This window comes from Apteryx rowi, unplaced genomic scaffold (assembly GCF_003343035.1).
Source record: "Apteryx rowi isolate R43461 unplaced genomic scaffold, aptRow1 scaffold_363, whole genome shotgun sequence".
Lineage (NCBI taxonomy): Eukaryota > Metazoa > Chordata > Aves > Apterygiformes > Apterygidae > Apteryx > Apteryx rowi.
Window position 1 is genome coordinate 766,208 of NW_020450119.1, and position 20,798 is coordinate 787,005.

Below are 20,798 nucleotides of genomic sequence, written 5' to 3' on the forward strand. Positions count from 1 at the left end.
GTTGAGGTTTTGTATTCTAATTCAGAGTGGAAAGGTGCTTTTAACCTTTTCTATAAAGTTAGTGTTAGGCTATGTTGGAACTCTTCAGAAATTAGTGAGGTTGTTGCATCTGTTACATCATTTGATTTCACATCTGGAACCTAATTCAAAGGAGGTAGCAGTACATTTGAACATTTTGTACTGATTTTTTTTGTTTGTTTGTTTTTATTTCTCATACAGAGTGAAGCTTTTWTTCTCCACTTCCACAGCTTTTGCAAAGTTTGAATTGACCCTGTCTTTGTCCGCCAACTACCCATCTGCTTCACTGCCGTTTACTGTCCAAAACCAAATTGGGAACATTGGGTGAGTTCAACGAAAAGGACTACTCTATAACTTAAGTTTCAAAGCTTAGGGACAGTGAATTAAATGTTCTATATCCTCTCAAACTCATGTGATAATTTTATCTTTCCCAGAGAGGAGGAAATTTCTGCTGTTCTGTCCAAGGTTCCACTTGGTTACCACTATTTGCGAAGGATGGTCAGCTTGATTCATCATAATCTGCTCCAAGATCCCAGATGATTCACATGCAGGACTGAAGGTGTCAAACTGGATATCCCTTGGCTCTACTCTTACAAGAATTTACAGCTGTCTCACTGAAATAGGAATGCTGTTAGCTTCTCAGCTTTTTATGAATCTTGTCTAATAACTGTTTGATATCCAGGATGCTCAGTGTAAGCCCCAAGCTTCTCTTTTAGACCAAAGGATAAATGCAGATGTGTCTAAAGCGTAGGAGGAAGAGTTTCTTAGGTCTTTTATTAATCCAGTCTTGGATTAATGGTCTTGGCCTCCTTCTGTAGTCTTCTCTAGTATGGATAGTCTTCTGAAGTAACATGTCAGTTTTGTTCTGGATGGATTCACAAAGTTCTTGTATAAAACAATGATAAGTATCTTCCAAATTTATGTGACTGGAATTTACTACTTTCACTCTCATTACTCCACTACTACTTAACATTCTAACGTACCACATCATTTTTTTTTTAATTTATTTATTTTTTTAATCAGTTTCCTGGAACTTCTCCCCCCAGAAATCAGAAACTATGGTCTGGCTTCTGATTAACCAAATAATGTAGAATAACTAACCAGTTCGCCCATCAGAATTGGAAAGACTTGTGAAGGCTACAGAACCCTGTGCCAGACCAGAGACTTTGCAGTGCAGCAGACTCAAAGCCATCGAGCTGAAGCTGTGTGAGCCCTTCCAGTTAGAACTATGTTCTGATCTTCTGTGTATAGCTCTCTGTCCAGTGCTAATCGTTCCCTTGTTTCTGGTACATTGCCTGAGTTTGTAGTGAATTAGAATGTAGTGAGGAGACTGAGCTGTTTAAAGTCGGGAGGTATCTGTGAGATCCTCAGTGCAGTCCAGGTTGCTTTTGTATAGTCTGTAATGTAGGTTGAGCTGTTGGTGCTGAGCTAACCCTGACTGAATTTATGGTATTGAAGTGCCTAGCAATTCTTAACTCTCCATTCGGTGTAGGCAGCTGACAATTTTTGTATCTCTGTAAAATATGTTGATTTTAAAATGTTTTCATGTGTGTGTGTTCATATATTTTTGTCTTTTTTCAATTTTTTCCTTCTATTTGGAAGGTGGAAATTCATTAAAAATTTGAAGTATTGCTATTTCTTCTTTTTTTTTAATTGTGATAATTAATTGCTCTATTTAAAACAAACTTTTGACTGAAAATTTGCCTACTACTATTGAAATACCTTTGATAGCTATTTGAGAGGACTTTTCATAATGTGAACTTGCATTTTTTTCTCTCGTTTCCTAGTGTTAGTCTTCTATGATTTGACTCTCACAGGAGATTTTTATTTTCGAAAATAGTGCCAAAGTCACAAATGACTTGGATGCTATAACTAAAATAACTTTCAAGTTTCTTAAAGTTGCTATACAAGTATTATTAACCAGCAGAGGGTGCTCCAGTAGTACTTCATAAGCATTACCCTGTTTTTTATGTTTTAAGTTTTCTTTCAGCATGTTTCCAAGTGTACCAGATTAAACAAAACAAACAAAAAAGCCATGCATCTGCAGTAGAAAATGATTGTGGCAGCACTTAAGCAATTCCAATTTTATGTTTAATTTATACTGTACAGACTTCTTCAAAGTCCTCCAAGGGCTTTAGGAGTTGAAGCCTACAGCATGTCTCGTTTATAGGCTAACTTCCCATCCCTTCGTAGTGCCTCAGACTTGATGTATTATTGTTAAAATCTCCATAGAGATAATATATTTACAAAAATTATATTATTTGGGAAGTCAAATTTTGATGAGAACTCACATTTTAAACCTTTTCACACCCAGTGCTTATAACCATTGCTCAGTCAGAAATCTGGAGATCTTGTATAACTCTTATTTCTTTCAGCAATCCACTGTGATTCAAGGTGTAAAGCTGGGATTACATCCCAAGTTCTGGCTGTACCTCTTTAAAGACAGGGGGAGAGGAAGGGAGAGGAAATGAATTACTTTTAAAGAATTGATTTACTTTTTGGAAAAAAAAAATTACAAATGACAATTCTTATTTATTTCATTTTTGGTAATATAATATTAGCTGTGAAAGAATGAGCACTATCATGTTTTCCTCTTAACAGAGTTGGAATGTCGTTTTGAATACGGCTATCCTTAAATATTAATTTATGGTTATCAATGATAATAGCACTCATTGTTTTATTGAATTTGATTTAAAGCACCTGTTGTTGGAAATTTAGAGATCATCCATGAGCGTCTAAAATTGCCCAAGTATAAGTGTGAATGCCAAGAGAATGTCAACTATATCCAAGTTTTAGTATGTTATGGGAAAGTGATCTTTTATGGTCTTCAGTATTGCTGACTTGGGACTGATATCTTTCTGTATATATAAATGCAAAAGCCTTTATTCTCTTGTGGTCTTTGTTTTGTCTTATTAAATACATATGGAAGCGCATATTAAATTGCTTGATTTGCAAAAGGTGAAATAATGAGGATGCAGTTACTGTGCACTATTAGTAATATTCTGCTTTTCATGTTCCCAGCCTTAGTTTTCATGGGAAACATCCCAAAATCTGGATAGAGGACTGAAACACTAGTGAGAGAACATACTTGTTTAAGCAGCATACAGCAATGCTTTAAGGACTGTCCAGAAGTAAAATGAGTGATTGATCAGTTCTGCAATTTAGAATAAGATGAAAAGATAATCTAGTGCTAAAGCAAGTGTTTAGTTAGCTCAGAAACCCGAAGGAAAATTCAGATATTGAATCAACCTTTTTGCTGTACCTCTGTCTCTCCAAGTCCAGGGCATCTGCCATTTGCAAACCCGATGCTTTAAAGGGCATCATTGCTTCACACTGCTAAAATAGCTTAATGTTTCTAAACGTGAACTCTGCAAAACATGATGTAACCTCTCTTCTTGCAGCTCTACTGCTACTTCAATTGCAGCAATGGAAGCTGTTAACACCTCAGTTTGCTATCCCAGTGCTGTTAAGAACTGTGGGAAAAAGACTCCCGAGTGGGAAAAGTATCTCTAAAAAGGGCATTTATATCAGACATACCACTCTGAAGGCATGGCAGGTAAATTCAAGTCACCTATTAGGTATGGAAGATGTAATTACCTTTTAACAGCTTAGACTTTTGTACTTATGGCACAAGCTCATTTGCTTTAACGCTATAACTTTTATTCATGAAATCTTAAAATACCTACTCAGTGATTGCATTTCAGTCAGGGCAGGGACAATAAGAAGTATTTCTTTGGGTGTGAGATTCTGAAGTGCTCCGTATATTTCAGTTTATACTGTGCACTTTGATATCTAGCTATATTTATATTTCTGTAGAGATCTATAAAAGTTTCTTTTGATATTTTTCATCAAGAGTTGGCTCTGTTGTCTTGTTAAGTCACCTGAAGCTCTCTTCAGGTCTGCCTGGGAATCTAGAATAAAAAAGCCATTTTCTGCCATCAGCTGTAAACTCCCCTTAGCCTATTCTTAGCTTCCTGGCTGTTCATAATGCACCCGGTTACAGGATTTTAATTACAAATGCCAGTTGTGTGCTCCCAGTTTTTTGCTTCTGGGTTAGCAAAGGCCAGTACGAGCATCGTGTAGATGAGGTTCCAGTGACGTGTGGACATCTTGATCTGGGGTTTCTTCAATTTTTAAGTCTCAATATGTGTTTTGAGTGTTTGTTTACACGTGTGTTCATACTATGGATGCATCTGCCCTATCACTTAAGGCCAGGAAACCTTTTTTTCTTTTGTAATGTCCATAATGGGTGAGATGGGTTTTTTTTTGCCTTCTGTCATGCTCAGCATGCACCTGGCAGCATTTATGATGATCTTAAGCACCCTGCTGGGATGGGGTCCTCCCTGGCTGCAGGCTTCTCTTTCAGCTGTGTCATATGGTTGGTGGTTATCCCTCCACCATCCAGGATGGATTATGTAGCTTGGCAAGAGATTCTCTAAAAGCTTACTTCTCATATAATGGAAGCCTGGAGCGAGCGTAGGCTCTTTTCATGCCTTGCTTCAGCAGCAAGGTGGAACCCCGTGAGAACCTGCTGGGTGGAACCCCGTGAGAACCTGCTGGGTGTCCTGGAGCCCTTGTCCATGTTTTAGGTGTTCCACGATAGCAGAGAAGCAACTGAAAAGCCTCAAAAATCCTGCTGGGACTCCACTAGGCCTTTCTGAATCTAGTTTTGTAAATGTTCTCATATATTTAAGCCTAGCTCCACATCTCTTTAAAAGCTTGTGTCCTCTACCTTTGTGTGCCTATTGCTGTTTGCACATCTGCGACCTTGCCAGGCCTAAGACAGGTTAAATAAATGTTTTAATGAAACACATAAAAACTTTGTTGGTATTCCTAACAAGCCTGGCCTGGAGCTGTTTTGATTATGCTGCATTGTCTGGTGTCCCAATCGTTTCCTGTCAACGCCTGTAGCAACAGGGTGCTGCTCCGCTTTGTCCTAGTGTTTGATACTAATAAACAAAGAGAAGAGATCCTTGAACAAAGCTTTCCTTCTAGCAAAGGCTAACGGGGGCGGCCCCTTTAAGGCGCCGGCGGGGGCGGAGCCCTGGGCGCGCCGGTCCCGCCCCCTGCTCCTGCCTAGCTGCGCGGGGGCGGGGGGAACGTGCTGCGCGCGCCATCACGTGACGGGGTGGCGGGCTTCTCCGAACCGGCGGGCGCCGCGCGTCTAACGGCCGGGAGCGGCGCCGGGCCGGGCCGGTCCCCGCCGCGGGTGAGTGAAGGAGCGGAGGGGCGAGCCCGGTCGCTCCCCCCCCCCCCCCCCCCCGCCGGACTGGGGATGCTGCCGCACCGCGTCCCCCCCCTCCCCCGCTCCTCTGCCCCTCCGGCGGTGCGCCAGGGGCCGGCAGGGCCCGGCCCGGCCCGGCCCGGCGGGAGGCCTCGGGCGGGGGAGGGGGCGTTGCGTGAGGCAAATCTATGAGGAAAAACGCCGTCCGTTGAAACGAACTGAAAAATAAAGCCGGGAGGAAAGTGCTGGCACTGCGGAGCTCGTTGTCCTCCCCTCCAGTCGCCTCGTTGAGGACAAGGACGTGGGGAGCTTCTCAAAGGCACGGGGCAAATCTGAGGTGCCCCGCAGAAGCATACGCAGCGTTGCCTTAATAGCAGGCAAACCTGGAGGATAATACACGATGCCACACTTCGAGAGGTTGATCATTAAAGATTAGGATGAGCTGTGGGAAACGGATTATAGCCCAAATGCTTAGTGTCGGTTTCTGCTGCCAGTTCTTGAGGTGTTTGGTCTTGGTAAAAAGATACTGGGCTAAGTGGCCTTTTGCGCTGATATTGTATAATTGCCCCTGCTGTGTTCCTGCCTGTGGCCTTCTTTTACTCTGTATGGGTGATTTGTATTTGTCAGATCCCGTTTAGTCATTTCCATACCTAGCTTCTACCAACTCCACAAGTTAAATGACATGCAGCATGAAGAATGTTATTCCTGAAGAGCATGTAACTTTCCATACGGTGATGCACTCTTAACTGCTTGTGACCCATGTCATGTTCCTCGGCTTGGTGTTTAGAAGGGTGGTACAGATGCATTACAATGTTATCAGGGATACAGAGGGGAGGGATCTAAAGCCTGCTTCAAACTTCTGCAAGGTACTAGCATTCGTAGTTGACGCAAGGGCTGTTTTCTAGAAATAATCAACCTACGATGTCAAGTGCCAGGTTAAAGTAATGTGTCTGATCTTCTAAGGCGACTGCATAACTTTGTGCTAAAATGAGATTCTGCTAATAGTAATAAATTTATTAACAAGCAATCCTTTGAAGAAATCTTCAATATTTTACTCCTAAAAATATTCTAGAACTCTCCGTTAAACCTCTTATTATTTCTTATTAGGTGCCCTAAGAGTTTTTTTTTTTGGTTGKTTTTTTTATAATGTTTATAGTACAATAGAACACACACGGAAGATATTTCTCATAGCACTCATATCATAAGCGAAGAGATAAGGATGGGACCAAAACTGTTGCATATTGCTTTAGATGATCTGTTAACATATTTTGGAACAACTGACACGTATAATTGTTTGAATGGTGTATGTTGCATCACAAAGTTATTTGATTTTCTTCCAGAGAGGACTGTACTGAATATCTGATACAATGGCTATGCAGATGCAATACGAAGCAAATGCAGATACATCTGCAGAAGAAGAGAACTTTGGGCCACAGCTCATCTCTAGGTTAGAGGTATGTCAAAAGCTAACTCGAGAGTAAGTTTTCAAGAAAGTCACTAATCTCTTTCCTTAAATACAAGTTGCATCTGCAAATTGTGTTGCTAAATTCTTATTTGGGTTTTGTTGAAAAAAAACATGCTAAAAGTTATGTTTTGTACTATGTTGCTTTGCAGCATATCCTTTCCTGAGCATGTATTGGTCATCTTCAATATCTATTAAATCAGACGGAGAACAACATCTTCTGCATGTTCTGTGCCATTTATATGGTTAAAGCATTGCACTGGCAAAGGGATTTTTTTCGTGGTTCATTGTGTATAAGTGAATAGGGAAGTAACATTCAGTATGCTGCCTTGTAATAACGGAGCTTGATCCAAATCTGCTGAAGCCAGTTGAAGGTATTCAGTGGAAGTTAGATGAAGGTGTTTGTGTCTGAGAGTTTCATATGTCTTTTCCCTYTCTCCCCCCACCTCCCTTTCAGCAATGTGGTATAAATGCAAATGACGTGAAGAAGTTAGAAGAAGCTGGATTTCACACAGTTGAGGCTGTTGCTTATGCACCAAAGAAGGAGTTACTAAATATTAAAGGTATCAGTGAAGCCAAAGCTGACAAAATCCTGGTAAGGATGTTTTGCAAAAGCTTTAACCCCAAAATTTCAGGAAGTCTTATGGCTGCTGGCTCAAACTGTGTCAGTAATCTTGGAAGGTCTCAATTCACAATATCCTGAGAAGGGCATTAAGGAGGATCAGAGATACCAACTGACCTTTTTATGAGGAAAGACAAAATAGCCTAGGACTAGCTTCGAGAAGTAAAGGGGTGGGGACTACTAAAAAGGTCTGTAAGAATCAGACCCTTGTTCCCTGGTTTGTTATGCTCTTTCCCTAAGACTCCACTGTTGGCAGCTGTCACGGCATAGGATTCTGGGTGGTGAACCACTGGTGTGACCCAGTACAGTTGTTCTTCTGTTATGTTCTTCTCAAGCTTGTTAATTGTGTACCTCAGATAAGTATGCATCTTGACATCTACAGTTGACTTTCGSGGATTGAGAGGGAACCCTGAGTTGAAATCTCTTAGCATCTTCTAATTCGGAATGTGGAGTTTCTCCAGGACTAGTTCTTGTGTATCTAAATCTGAGCTARCAGAATATTTAACTCCAATATTTTACTTACTTTTGTTTGCTATGAGGAAAATAGCATCCCTAGGATGGGCATACATGTTATTAAGTATTTCTAGTTTCACATGAACAGAATTGAACCCAAGGGTGGGTTAAGGGGGGGGGGCGAGGGGGCATTTCTGTAAAACGTACAGAATGGATGTGGAAGCTTTTTCTCTGAACAGAATTTCAGTTCTGTTCAAAGATACCAAGTAATCACAGTGATCTATAAAACAAACTGTATGCATTGAATTTTATAGCTGCCTCTTGATTTCACAAAACAGAAAATGACAATATTAATTACTGGAGGGGTTAAATGAATGGGATGAACGTTCTTTACAATGCTTAGTTTGTTTTTTTTTAGGCTGAAGCAGCTAAACTGGTTCCGATGGGTTTTACTACAGCAACAGAATTCCATCAGCGGAGGTCAGAGATCATCCAGATCACCACGGGGTCCAAAGAACTTGATAAACTTCTTCAAGGTAATAATTTTATTTCTTTATTGATCAACCTTCATTATCTGTTTTTTTCTATACAGGACGTGATACTTGCACAAAAAAGCATAAGAATACATCTGCTGGTTGGACTAAGATCTCCTTAGTACTTCTTTCCTGTATCACAATCAATTCTCTTTAAAAAGCTGCAGCAGTAGTTTTGAAAACTTTTGGTCATGATGCATGAACCTGGAGCTGATCACATCTTTCCTGTTTAGTCTATTCTCTAGTCCGTTTCAAGAAAACGAAAACAGGTATCATCATCTCCCCATCCCTAGTTGTAGTTAAAAAAAAAAAAAACAAAAAAAAGTCATCTCAGCTCTTCAGCATATTCAGAAATATACTTACTTAAACTGCAACATGAACTGCAACTTATTTACAACATGAAGAAATCTCAGTATGAAAGCCAGTTTCTCCGATTAGAGTTTTTAAACTTAGATGATCACTTTTAGCCAAAGCATGTGTTTAACTGAGTCTCTGTAAATGTATAGTCTATCTGTTTAAAGTATGTGATCATCTTCTGCTTACCCCCCCCCCCTTTCTTTAAGGAGGCATAGAAACAGGGTCCATAACGGAGTTATTTGGCGAGTTTCGTACTGGAAAGACGCAGTTGTGTCACACCCTGGCAGTAACCTGTCAAGTGAGTAGTCCACTTTATTAATTGCATATTCAGACTTTTAATAAATCAAGTACTCAGACAACATAGCTTTTGGATATTTGCTAATTTGTGCACTTTTCTTAACAATACAAATATGCATCTAAACGGCTGTTGCAAAGAATCTGAGTATTTTATCTGTTCAGGAAGTGTCCTCAAAAGCACCATTGGCTGAATTCTCAACTTGTTAAGATTTTTTTGTTTCATGCTTCATCTGTGTGCTAGGATTACTTTAGTACCAGTTAAGTTTGTGATTTTTTTTTTTCTGTATTTGATGTATGCCTTGGAGCTTTTTCTCTTCATAATATTCTGACAACAAAAATTAATGCACATCAGCCTCATAGCCTAGTTCTAGGTCTTAAATACAGAGAAGTGTTTGATTTCTCTTCAGGCATTGTAGACTGCTGAGAATCTTTCTCATCACCAAGACTGTAGAAAAGAGGGATGACATTTATTTGGTCTAACCATTTTTTTTGAACCAGTTGCTTTTTTCTAATGTGTCCTAAGCTTGCTTCCCTTTATTTTTGTAAAAACTTTCCATTGACTCTTGTTATCAAACAATAAGTCATCTAACTCATTTCTAATCTTAGTTTAAAAAAATAATAGTGGGTATGTATTAATTTCTAGATGGTGCAATTTGGTGACTTAGTTAAAAACATTGGGCACCTGAACATACTAGCTCAAAGCTGAGCCTCTGTTCTCCTTACACAGGTGTCTGAGATTGAAAATGTGAATCTTTCTGTCTCTGGCTTCTCACATTTTCCAGATAAATGTGACTTTAGTCACTGTAGATTTGGTATGTTATTTACTGTATTAATATCAGTTGAGGGCACACAGCAATAACTGGGTTATTTGTTGTTATTATATTCCATGTTCATTCCTTTGCTCTGTATTTTAGCTTCCCATTGACCGAGGTGGTGGTGAAGGAAAAGCTATGTATATTGACACAGAAGGCACTTTCCGTCCAGAACGTCTTCTTGCTGTGGCTGAAAGGTCTGTACTTACAGCCAGAAGTAAATTGACACTAGCTGAAAAAAGGAATTCCTTTACTCATGATGGGACAACTTAGTTATTTAATGAGGATCACAGTATATGTCAGCCTGATGGTGATGGAGTTCAGGATCCTGAGAGGTGGGAGCAAGGCATGAGGCAGGATCACAACACTAGACTTCCAGAGAGCAGACTTTTTCCTGTTCAGGAATCTGTGAGGAAGAATCAGATGGGATATGGCCCTGGAGAGAGAAGGGGTCCAGGAGAATTGGTTGATTTTCAAGGATCACCCCCTCCAGGCTCAAAAATGGTCCCAACAAATAGGCAATCAAGCAAAGGCAACAGGAGGCCTGTATGGATGAACAAGAAACTTCTGATAAAACTCAAATATAAAAAGGCAGCATACAAGAGGTGGAAGCAGGGCCAGATGACCTGGTAGGAATACACCGATACTGTTCAAGCATGTAGAGATAGTGTTAGGAAAGCCAAAGCCCCTCTGGAATAGAATATGGTGTGGGATGTGAAAGGCAACAAGAAAGGTTTCTACAGATGTATCAGCAACAAAAGGAAGACTGAGGAAAATATGGGTCTGTTGCTGAATGGGGTGTGGGACCTAGTGACAAAGGACACAGAAAAAGCAGAAGTACTCAATGCTCTTTTCACCTCTGTTCTTTACTGGCAAGATCAACCTTCAGGAATCCCAGGTCCTGTAACCATTATAATTGTCTGGAGCAAGGAGGACTTTCCCTTGGTGGAGGAGGATCAGGTTAGGGAGCATTTAAACAGACTGGGCATAAACAAGTCACTGGGACCTGATGGGATGCACCCATGTGTGCTGAGGGAGCTGGCAGATGTCAGTGCTAAGCTGCTCTCGAATATCTTTGAAAAGTCATGGTAATCAGGGAAGACTCCTGAGTGCTGGAAAAAAGCACATGTCACTCCTATCTTCAAGAAAGGCAGGAAGGAGGATCCAGGGAACTACGGAGCAGTCAGCCTCACCTCAATCATGGGGAAGGTGATGGAGCAAATAATCCTGGATACCATTTTCAAAGACATGAAGTACAAGAAGGTTATCATGAGTGGATAGGATTTATGAAAGAGAAATCATGCCTGATCAACCTGATATCCTTCTATGATGATAAAACTGGCTTGGAGGATGAGGGGAGAGCAGTGAATGTTGTCTAACCTTGACTTCAGGAAGGCTTTTGACACGGTCTCCCATAACATCCTCATAGGCAAGCTCAGGAAGTGCAGGCTAGATGAGCAGACACTGAGGTGGCTTGAAAATTGGCTGTATGGCAGAGCTCAGAGGGGTTGTGATGAGCAGCACAAAGTCTAGTTGGAGGCCTGTAGCTAGCAGTGTCCTCCAGGGGTCAATACAGGGTCCAGTATTATTTAGCGTGTTCGTCAGTGACCTGGATGATGGGACAGAGTGTGCTCTCAGCAGGTTTGCAGATGATCCAAAACTAGGAGGAGTGGCTGATACCCCAGAGGGCTGTGCTGCCATTCTGAGGGAGTTTGACGGGCTCCTCTGGACAGAGGGGAACCTCCTGAAGTTGAATAAAAGGAAGTGCAGAGTCCTGCACCTGGGGAGGAATAACCCTAGGCACCAGGACAGGCTGGGGGCTGACCTGCTGGAGAGCAGCTCTGCAGAGAAGCACCTGGGAGTCCTGGTGGCCAACAAGTTGAACATGAGCCAGCCATGTGCCCTTATGACAAAGAAGGTCAATGGTATCCTGGGCTGCATTAGGCAGAGCATTGCCAGCAGGTTGAGGGAGGTGATCCTTCCCCTCTGCTCTCTCTCTGGTGAGACCTCATCTGGAGTGGTGTGTCCAGTTCTGGGCCCCCCAGTACAAGAGAGACATGGACCTACTGGAATGATCTCAGTGAAGGACCACAAAGACGACTGAGGGATTGGAGCATCTGACTTAGGAGAGAGGCTGAGAGAGCTGGGATTGTTTAGCCTGGAGAAGAGAAAGCTTGGCAGTATCTAATGAATCTATATAAATATCTGTTGGAGGAGGGAGTAAAGAAGACGGAACTAGACTCTTCTCAGTGGTGCCCAGTGACAGGACAAGAGGCAATGGGCACAAATTGAAGTACAGGAAATTCCATTTCAGCATATGAAAGAGGGTTGAGGGGGGTTCTTTCTTTTTTTTTTTTTCCTTTTTTACTCTGGAAGTGATCAAATATTAGAACAAGTTGCCTAGGTGTGTTGTGGAGTCTCCATCCTTGGAGATGTTCAAAATCTGAGTGGAGCAATGTCCTGAGCAACCTGCTCTAGGTGACCCTACTTTGAGCAGGGGAGTTGGACTAGACGATCTCCGGAGGTCCCTTCCGACCTCAAGTGAGTCTCTGATTCTGCAAAATATGCTCTAGTGTGAAATGTAAAATGAGAACAAGCTATTTATGTTCTCTCTCATGGAAAAAATATTACTACTGTTCAGACCTAAGGAGGGTAATCAACTGGTTCTTCAGATTCCAAGGGATCTCTGTCAAAGGGCCATATAAATAAGTTAAATGCAAGATGCTGAATGTAAGTATTTTTGGTAGAATAACACTTATGGAGGATTTGCAGGTGTATGGCTGTTCGGTACTGTTACCTTTTGACTTCATATTCAGAACTCCAAATTTGTCCATAAATCTGCTTAGAGTCTAAAAGTGTTTTATTAGTGATACAGTGCTATATTCAAAATATTCTGTTTCATGATGGTAATTTTTCTTATTTGTATTTTTATTTCAAGGAAAGCATGCCTGGTGTTCTACTTTGCTGCTGTTCGTAGGCAGTAAATTTTTCTTTAAAAGCAGTTTCCAATCATTCTCTGCTGTTACTTTTTTTCATAACCAAGTTGTGAAGTTGTGTTGCCTTTTTTTTTTTTTTTTTTAAACCTCTCAGGTTCTCCCAGGAATGTGAGTTTAATCTAGTCTTCAGGTACGCCTGCTAGATAACTACTATTAATGAAGTTGTCACTTTTAAGATTTTTCTCACTGAATTCTACAGGTATGGCTTATCTGGCAGTGATGTCCTTGATAATGTGGCATATGCTCGAGGTTTTAACACAGATCATCAGACCCAGCTCCTGTATCAAGCGTCTGCAATGATGGCTGAATCACGGTAATAAGACTGACTTGGTTGGAGTGATTTTTATGCTGTTACATAGTCATATTATAAAGCTACCTGTAGCTGACAAGCAAGTGCAAGAGTATAGATTACGTAATTGTGAAATGTCAAAATACTTTTATAGTTAACTACTTAAAAATATATCTGCTCTCTTCAGTTCTTAGCTCCAGTAGAGCAGTTTTTATTATTCTGGAAACTAGATTATGCTTTTGTTTATCCAAATAATAAGCTTTTTGTATGGGCGGTCAGTTGTGAGTTAATACCTGTTTCTGTTTAAATGTTGGATGACTGAGACTGGCTTGAGCTGTGACAACTGATATTACTTTGTAAAGAACAAGTGCCATCCTGAGAAACAATTTTAAAGACCAGCTTATAATGGCTTTCAGTAATAAAAAGAGTTAATTTAGAGCATGTCAAGCACTAAAGAAACCTATGCTGACATCTTTAGTTTAAAACAAAGATTTATGAAACCCTTTAGAAGGAAGGAGGTGGTGGTGTGAGGTGTTTAAGAAGCTGTCCACCATTTTGACACCTGTGGTGTCAAAACAATATATTTTGGGCTAGTTTATTACAGTACTTAAGCATAGATCTAAGTTTTTAATCATGCAGCAACTTTCTTTGAGTTTACTGAGATTTTTTTGTATAGGTCAGTAGTATGAACATTGCAGATCAAGTCCATGTTGTTAAAAATAATACTTCTGCTAGCTGGCAGGTGAGAAGAGCTTGTATCCAAATCTTTATGCAGCCTTGCAATTAGCTGGGCACTATCAGATTCAAACAGGGGTATTGTTCATACTTGGGAATACTTATAAGTACTTTGTACCTCATCTTCTCCAGTTACGCGCTGCTGATAGTGGACAGTGCCACAGCCCTTTACCGAACGGATTACTCTGGAAGAGGTGAGCTGTCAGCTAGACAAATGCATCTGGCCAGATTTCTGCGTATGCTTCTTCGACTTGCAGATGAGGTAAACTATGAACCGTCTCCCTCTGTCCTCCATGCTTTGCTCCCTGCAAAACTGATTATTGGATTTCTTTCTCTTAGCAGTTTTATACAGATGGTTTTCTGCTTGCTCAGTGTCTGCCTCCATTTTGTTTTGAGATGCATGATAGAGTGGTTATGGAGAACAGTACTTAGGATGGGAGGAGTGTATGCATGTCTTTTTTTTTCTTTCTTTCTTTGGATTGTGGAAAATAAATGAATTTTATTTCTTGCTTCTCTCCTTATAGTTTGGTGTGGCAGTTGTGATCACTAACCAAGTAGTTGCACAAGTAGATGGAGCTGCCATGTTTGCTGCAGATCCCAAAAAACCTATCGGAGGAAACATCATAGCACATGCTTCCACCACCAGGTAAGAGAATAATTATCATCTTTTGTCAGCATTATTTTGGGAGATTTTATGAAATTAAGTACCTTTAATTTGGGGGGGGGGGTCTATGAAGTCTGTCTACAAGTATGTCCAGTCTGCTTTTCAAACAATGACAGCCTCTCTGAGCGTGTGATTTATTCTGCAGTAAAATTTATGTAGCATTTGTAAAAGTTATAACAGCATATGCTGTATTCTTGTACTAACCTAATGTTTTAATGATTTACTGAAAGTAAGCTATACATCCTTACTTGTTTTGTTTCCTTCTCCCTATTAGACTGTATTTGCGAAAAGGCCGAGGTGAAACCAGAATATGTAAGATTTATGACTCTCCTTGTCTTCCTGAGGCTGAAGCCATGTTTGCTATTAATGCTGACGGAGTGGGAGATGCTAAAGACTGAAGACTCCTTTCCATTTCTTGTGTAATCTGAGACTAGTGGCTGTAAAAGGCTGCTTTCTTTGTGGCACCTTACAGATGCTTTCCCACTGCAGCTGCTGTTCAAATGCTGATGGAGGAATCTGTTCATTTCAACATTCATGTATATCAAGTGAATACATTTTGAGACACATCTGAAGGTGTAGTTGGAAGAGATTTTTCCCTCTTTGGCCTTAGTCGCATGTTAGATTAACATGGTTTCTTGAGAAAATTTTCGGAGGACCATAGTCTTTGTATTTTTCCTCACAGCTGTTGCTACAGTTGGATTCTACCCATGGACATAGTGCAGTAAGATGATAATACATGGCAATAGTTTATAACTTGCTGAATTTGAAGTAAGACTGATGTGTTTGTCAAATATGAAAAGTGATGACTTAAATACTTAATGGCTTATTTTAATGATTATTTAGAAAATAAAGCAGAATGGTATTCCACGATAAGGATTTGAGAATATTGTGGGGACTGATGATCACAATCCATATTCTTTATGTTAATTTTGTTTTGGGTGCTGTAGCATCGTCTTTTTTGGGGGTAAAAACTGTTGATTTATATGTGAATTGCGTTTTTGGTATCTCATCAATTCTCTGTGGAAATCTGCCTTTAATAAAAAGGACTATGAGAAGCATTGATGACATTACAGGTTTCTGGGATTCAGCCAGGTGTTAATTCAGACTATGGCATTTCTGATGTGCAAGTAGGTAGAAGACCCATAAATCTTCATAGGTGGCCTCTGAATTTCAAGCTGAAATATTTTTTCCTAGGCTAATCTTCACAGTCACACTAACAAAATGCATTTCCTCCTCAGTTTGAGAGAGATATGCAGTACAGCTGTGTTGTAAGTGCCCTTAGGAGTTTTTTGAGATGAGGTCTTAGCAGTGTAAAAGTTCTTTTACATTATGCAGCATTTTTGTATAAGCTGTTCTACTATGAACTACTCTAAACTTGATTAAAGATGATAGTATTATAGTGGGGGTTGGCAATAAAAGATATTTTCCTTGCCAGCACTCTTTTTCTTGGACAAATAGTGAAGAATATGACAGTGAGACTCAACTGTGGCTTACAGGCTAGCAGACATAAGCTGAATTTATTCAGGTATCTAAATACTTACACTATACTGACTACTAAATCTCATGAAATGCTAAATTGTCTACTGACTCATTCGTAGCTAAATGCCTTTGTTCTTAAATTCTGCACAATCAGTGGAGCTTCTGCTGTTCCTGTTCAGAAGATGTACACGAAGGGCCGTGTTGGCCATTGCTGTCAGCATTGTCTGCAGCTGAGTTTCAAGAACCAAAACTCATGCTAGAATGTTAACKAGGGGATTAAACTGGCATTAAACTCCATCATAAGGAACTGAGAAGTTCAGTGTTTTTAGTGACAGAGGTTTGGCACTTACTTGCTACTCACATTTGCCCTACATGTAGGCGAATCTGATTGTACTGCCTGTGCTTGAGGCTGTCTAACATGGCCAATTAGAAGATCCTGTCATTGCCTAAAGCATGCTATATGTTAATCATTCTAGCTGAAACCTGACATGGCCAGTGTCTGTAATAGGCCGATACTTCTTGTGGGGGAAAAAAATGGCAAAGACTTTCAACTATCTTCAGAAGGGAGACTACAGGAAAGGGAAATGTTATGCCCTCTGGCAAAGAATGTCCAAGCCGTTTCTCTTTTGAGAATTTCTAGTCTTTCTGTTTTTTTAAGTCACAAGTTTGGCAGGAGCTGGTCTCTGCCATCAATGAAATGTTTCTTGCTACCCTGCAGAAATTTGCTTACAGGTGACCAAGTCATGGACCTTACAGTCAGTTCTGATCTGTCCAGACGCTTGTTAGACGTTTGCAGTTTTCCTTTTTGTGCGTCGGGTATGCCCTGCTCAGGACCCAGTTTAAGAATCAGACTGTAATGGCAGCTGTCATTGTGTACTGGTGAAAAAGAGGGATTGTCTTGTTCCCAGTAGCTTGCTTGATTCAGATGCGTAAGGGGGAAATCACTGGACCTACAGAGAACAGAGGGATGTTTCTTCCAGAATTTTTGTTCCAGATAAAACTAGGACTGGCTGGGAAAACAGGATGAGGAGTAGGTGTGAGCAAGTGGGGAGAGGAAAAACAGGTCAAACGTGAGGATGGGGACATGGGACTGACTCTCTGGGCGGAGGGACTGTAAAAAGGAGCAGGAGATAAGGCGCCACTAAGATGGGTAAGGGAACAGATTGAAACTAGTCAGCTCAGATGTAGAACTAGGGAAAGGCAACTGAGACTACGCAGCTTGTATCCAGTGAGATCCAAACTCCTAAGTGTGCAYCTTTAGGATTTTTTTTTTCTTTAATGTAACTGTAATATATTTGCAGTTGTTCCTAGTATAAACTAGAATGTAAATTGAGACCTTACCATATTTCAAGCTGCTTACAAACATAGGGTTTAAGTAATGTGAGTATGAACTTTTAATATGCCTAAAAATTTCAGGAGGAACCAGTCCTGTCTTCTGGTTTAACAGAATATTAGGTTAGTACACTGAATTCTGAACACTGCCAGTCAGTACAGTCATTCCAGTTTGGAAAACACTATATTACCCATTGAAATGCACTTCTAACTGTTCATTTCTCTTAGGTTTTTATTAATCTGATCAGCTATTTAATATGAAGGCTTAAAAGTATGCTTGCAGCTTTGGTATGATTTCCAGCAATCAACTGTGTTTTCTTAAAAATCCACTTTGTAAACAAAATATCATTTGGTATCATTTAGGTATAAATGCCATGCTTTTGGAAGGGGCTGGGGGCAGGGAACAGCTTGTTTTTTGACTTTCAGTGTAGCAGAAAGCTATAATGTTGTATTTGGTTTCTGTGCTGTTGCTTCTCTTCAATGTATTTTTGAAGGGGAAGCTTCGACATGTCTGTATCATAGTTCTCCACTGTTTGTATCTCTTCGAATGCTAATACTGTATATTCAATGTCATAGAAAAATAATTTTGCTCATTTCCATAGTCCACCTAGGAGTTTGAACAACTGAAATTACTTCTGAAGTTCTTCCCTCTGTTCATACAATGCTCTGCATGCAAAAGGATTTTTCTGATAGCCTGCAGTACTTCTCTTAGCTCGCTGAAAGATTTATAACTTTGTGATTGGGGAAGTAAAGGGGAAGAGAATAGGAAATATTTGTTCTTATTCCCTAAGCTCCTGTATGGCCTATGCTCTGAACTCTGTGGGATTTTTGGTTTTTATTTTTCTCTTTTAAACTCAAGAACCCTCTTTTAAAGATCTTTTCTCTATAGCAGCTGCACAGACAAGTATCTCCATAGAGTGTTTAAGTTGCTTATGACACAGTGCTATGAAACATTAATTAAAATAAGATTATTGTCAAAATCGCTTTGATCTCAAGGAGTCACAACTAGTATTTTTTTAGTAAACATTTTTCTTGTTTTCTCTGTTTTTTTTTTTCTTGATGTTTCCAAAAAATCCAAAAGTTACTGTCAAGGCGGTAGAGTATCATTAGATGTGTGTGCGCAACAGGCTGGCTCACATTCATCCAGCCAATTTTTTCTAAGTGAGAAATGATGTCTAGATGTGAAGACCARTTTATTACTGAATTGAAATAACTTGAGTGTATAAAAATGTGTGCATAATTCTGGACTAGTAATGATCTTATTAGAGCATAATAGAGAGATGCAGAGTGGTTTGATTAATTAAAACTACACAGATGCAGTCTGTCTGGAGTGTTTTGTTTTTTTCATGTTTCTCTTGAGTCGCAGCTGTCAGTATTTTGCTGTCTGGATTGCTGTAGTTCTTTCAGCACTGGTTAGTTACCAGTCGCAAATGCTCTGCCCATCCTCTGAAGGATGATGCATCTGTTCTGAATTTCCAGAAAAGCTGGCAATGCTATTAGCTATGCAATTTGCATTTTGTACACAAATTAAAAACTCTCATAACACAAATGTGAAATGCAAAAACCACAAGGCTCAAGGAACTAAGTGAAGCTCACAGTTGGAAAAACACAAGCACAGTGTCATGTTGAGAAATATTCTCATGTTTTCTTTATAAGAGAAGAGCCACATCTCATAACTTGTTGCATCTTACTTTGTGGGCAGATAGCTGGCTGAGTTTATACCATTGTGTGTGGTCAGTGAAATTTTTCCAACTACCCAGCTTTAGGAGCTAAATTTTTCCAGATGCAACCATGGTGGTGCAAGTGTAGAGAAAGAGCTGCTCAATGGCTCCAGTTATCCCTTTCTGTTAGCTTTGCAAATATACAAACCCACTGTGTCACAACGGAGCTTTCCTCGGGATGTGTTTTTAATTACGACAAGGGATCTTTGTGAAAGGTCAGAACTTGGACTGAACACAATCAAATTGTTGCATATGGTTTATATTATCTCAGTTCAATCCTACTAGTGCCTAGGTTTCCCCACTGAAACCTGAGGTTGCAGCATTTGGGAGAGGGGAAAGGAGTGACCTTGCATAACCCATGTTACTCTAGCCAGGGAAGAAAATAATGATTGAAGATAGAGGTGCCTGAAGTCTGAGATAACACATGGTTGTTTTCACTGCCTAAATTGATTTAATTAAACTACACAAACTTGTATTTCAGTTTATCGCTATGCTACTGACTTTGGCCAGTAGCATGCATTAGTCTTGGTGGTAGCAGTTTTTGTAGTGAAATCAATGCATTTATGCTGTGCTATTGAAATGCAACTTTAATGGTCCATAGCTGCTGGCACAGACTTCACTGTTGCTGGTCAAAGGAGCTGAAAGGACAAATTGTGGACTCCTGCAAGAACTAACAAGACCATGTATGATCTACTGTTTCCCATTCAGCTTTTTTCAGGCTTCATTTTCAGGAGAAACTTTTAAATATAAATTACTTTCTCTATGCTATCTAGGTACACAGTTCTTTGTCTCACTCAAGTGGGCTGTGTCCTCTTACAGGAAAGGCAGAAGATATCTACATAACCCAAAATATCTACATAACACAACCATGATCTGAAGCACTCAGTATGTTTGTCTGATTGTTAAATACAGGACACAAAAGAAGTTTTAATAACTGTAAACTTGAGGTTTCAAATGAATGAAGAAAAAAAATACAACTGAAGGAACACTGTAGCTGAAGCTTAAGGTTATATCCAGAATGTTTAAAATGTCTTAACAATAAATCAAAAGGTAACTAAGTTGGAACAGACACAGAGTAATAGTTAAAACGCTATCACAGGCAGTTACATTAGAGGTTTCTCTTTAGTTACATTACTCATGCTGTGCCACATTGTGCAACAGAAATAATCTCTCAAAAGTTCATCTTTTCAAAATCCCATGCTATATGTCATGACTGACAGCCTTACAAGTGCTGATATCTAGGTATGGGTGAGTTTTCTACCACATCCATGAGCTTTTTTGTCTACTGCAGGCTTCTGGTGTTACTCTGAAGACTGTTGTGCTGCTTGGAAAGACTGGCTTAATTGAGTCTTGCCATCATTACCAACCATCCCTTTTTTACCTGCCTGGGAGCTAATGGTTGTAGAAGTGGCAGTACCTGTAGCCATTAATCTGCTTAGTGAGTTAGTGTCCAGGACTTCTTGCTACACAAGAAATCTCACCCCACTTTTTTTTTTTTGAATTACAGTAGCACATCACCAGTCTGAAAACAAAGGGAATATTCTCAGTGTTACTGTACTACAGATGAAAACAAGCTGGTATTTTGGTACAGGGGAGTGTGTTTGAGTGTTAAATGGATGTTTCAGGGGTGGGAGTGGGGGAAAAAGTGTATATTTGCACCTTTTCAGAAACTAAGCTTTGAGATTTCAAGCTTCACTTAAACCCTTGGTTTTTTTTTTTTTTTTTTTTTTTTTTAGAAGACGGCATACGAGATGAGGAGACGACGGTTCTGTCGCTGGATGGTCCAGGCAAATGGTTTGCTGTA

At 40.0% G+C, this 20,798-nt stretch overlaps 2 protein-coding genes across 6 annotated transcripts in view; both read left to right on the forward strand.

Moving 5' to 3' along the window:
- KNL1 (kinetochore scaffold 1) overlaps positions 1–1,607 on the forward strand; it is a 31,808-nt gene extending 30,201 nt beyond the window's left edge. Inside the window, exons 26-27 of the mRNA XM_026073183.1 lie at positions 220–342; positions 453–1,607. Coding sequence (XP_025928968.1) covers positions 220–342; positions 453–558 — 229 coding nt within the window. The 3' untranslated portion in view covers positions 559–1,607. The remainder of the gene's footprint in view (positions 1–219; positions 343–452) is intronic.
- RAD51 (RAD51 recombinase) lies at positions 559–18,593 on the forward strand. Of its 5 annotated transcripts, none has more exons than XM_026073150.1 (10): positions 559–577; positions 6,583–6,696; positions 7,162–7,299; positions 8,198–8,315; positions 8,876–8,967; positions 9,881–9,975; positions 12,974–13,087; positions 13,931–14,060; positions 14,323–14,444; positions 14,737–15,164. In XM_026073150.1, exons 2-10 carry the CDS (start codon positions 6,610–6,612, stop codon positions 14,858–14,860), a joined length of 1,020 nt encoding a protein of 339 aa, XP_025928935.1. In that variant the 5' UTR covers positions 559–577; positions 6,583–6,609; the 3' UTR covers positions 14,861–15,164. The 5 variants fall into 5 exon arrangements, with proteins under 5 accessions (XP_025928935.1, XP_025928934.1, XP_025928932.1 ...); XM_026073149.1 differs by lacking the exon at positions 559–577 and adding an exon at positions 3,465–3,574; XM_026073147.1 differs by lacking the exon at positions 559–577 and adding an exon at positions 5,163–5,227 and having other exon boundaries at positions 14,737–18,593.
- The last annotated feature ends 2,205 nt before the right edge of the window (positions 18,594–20,798 follow it).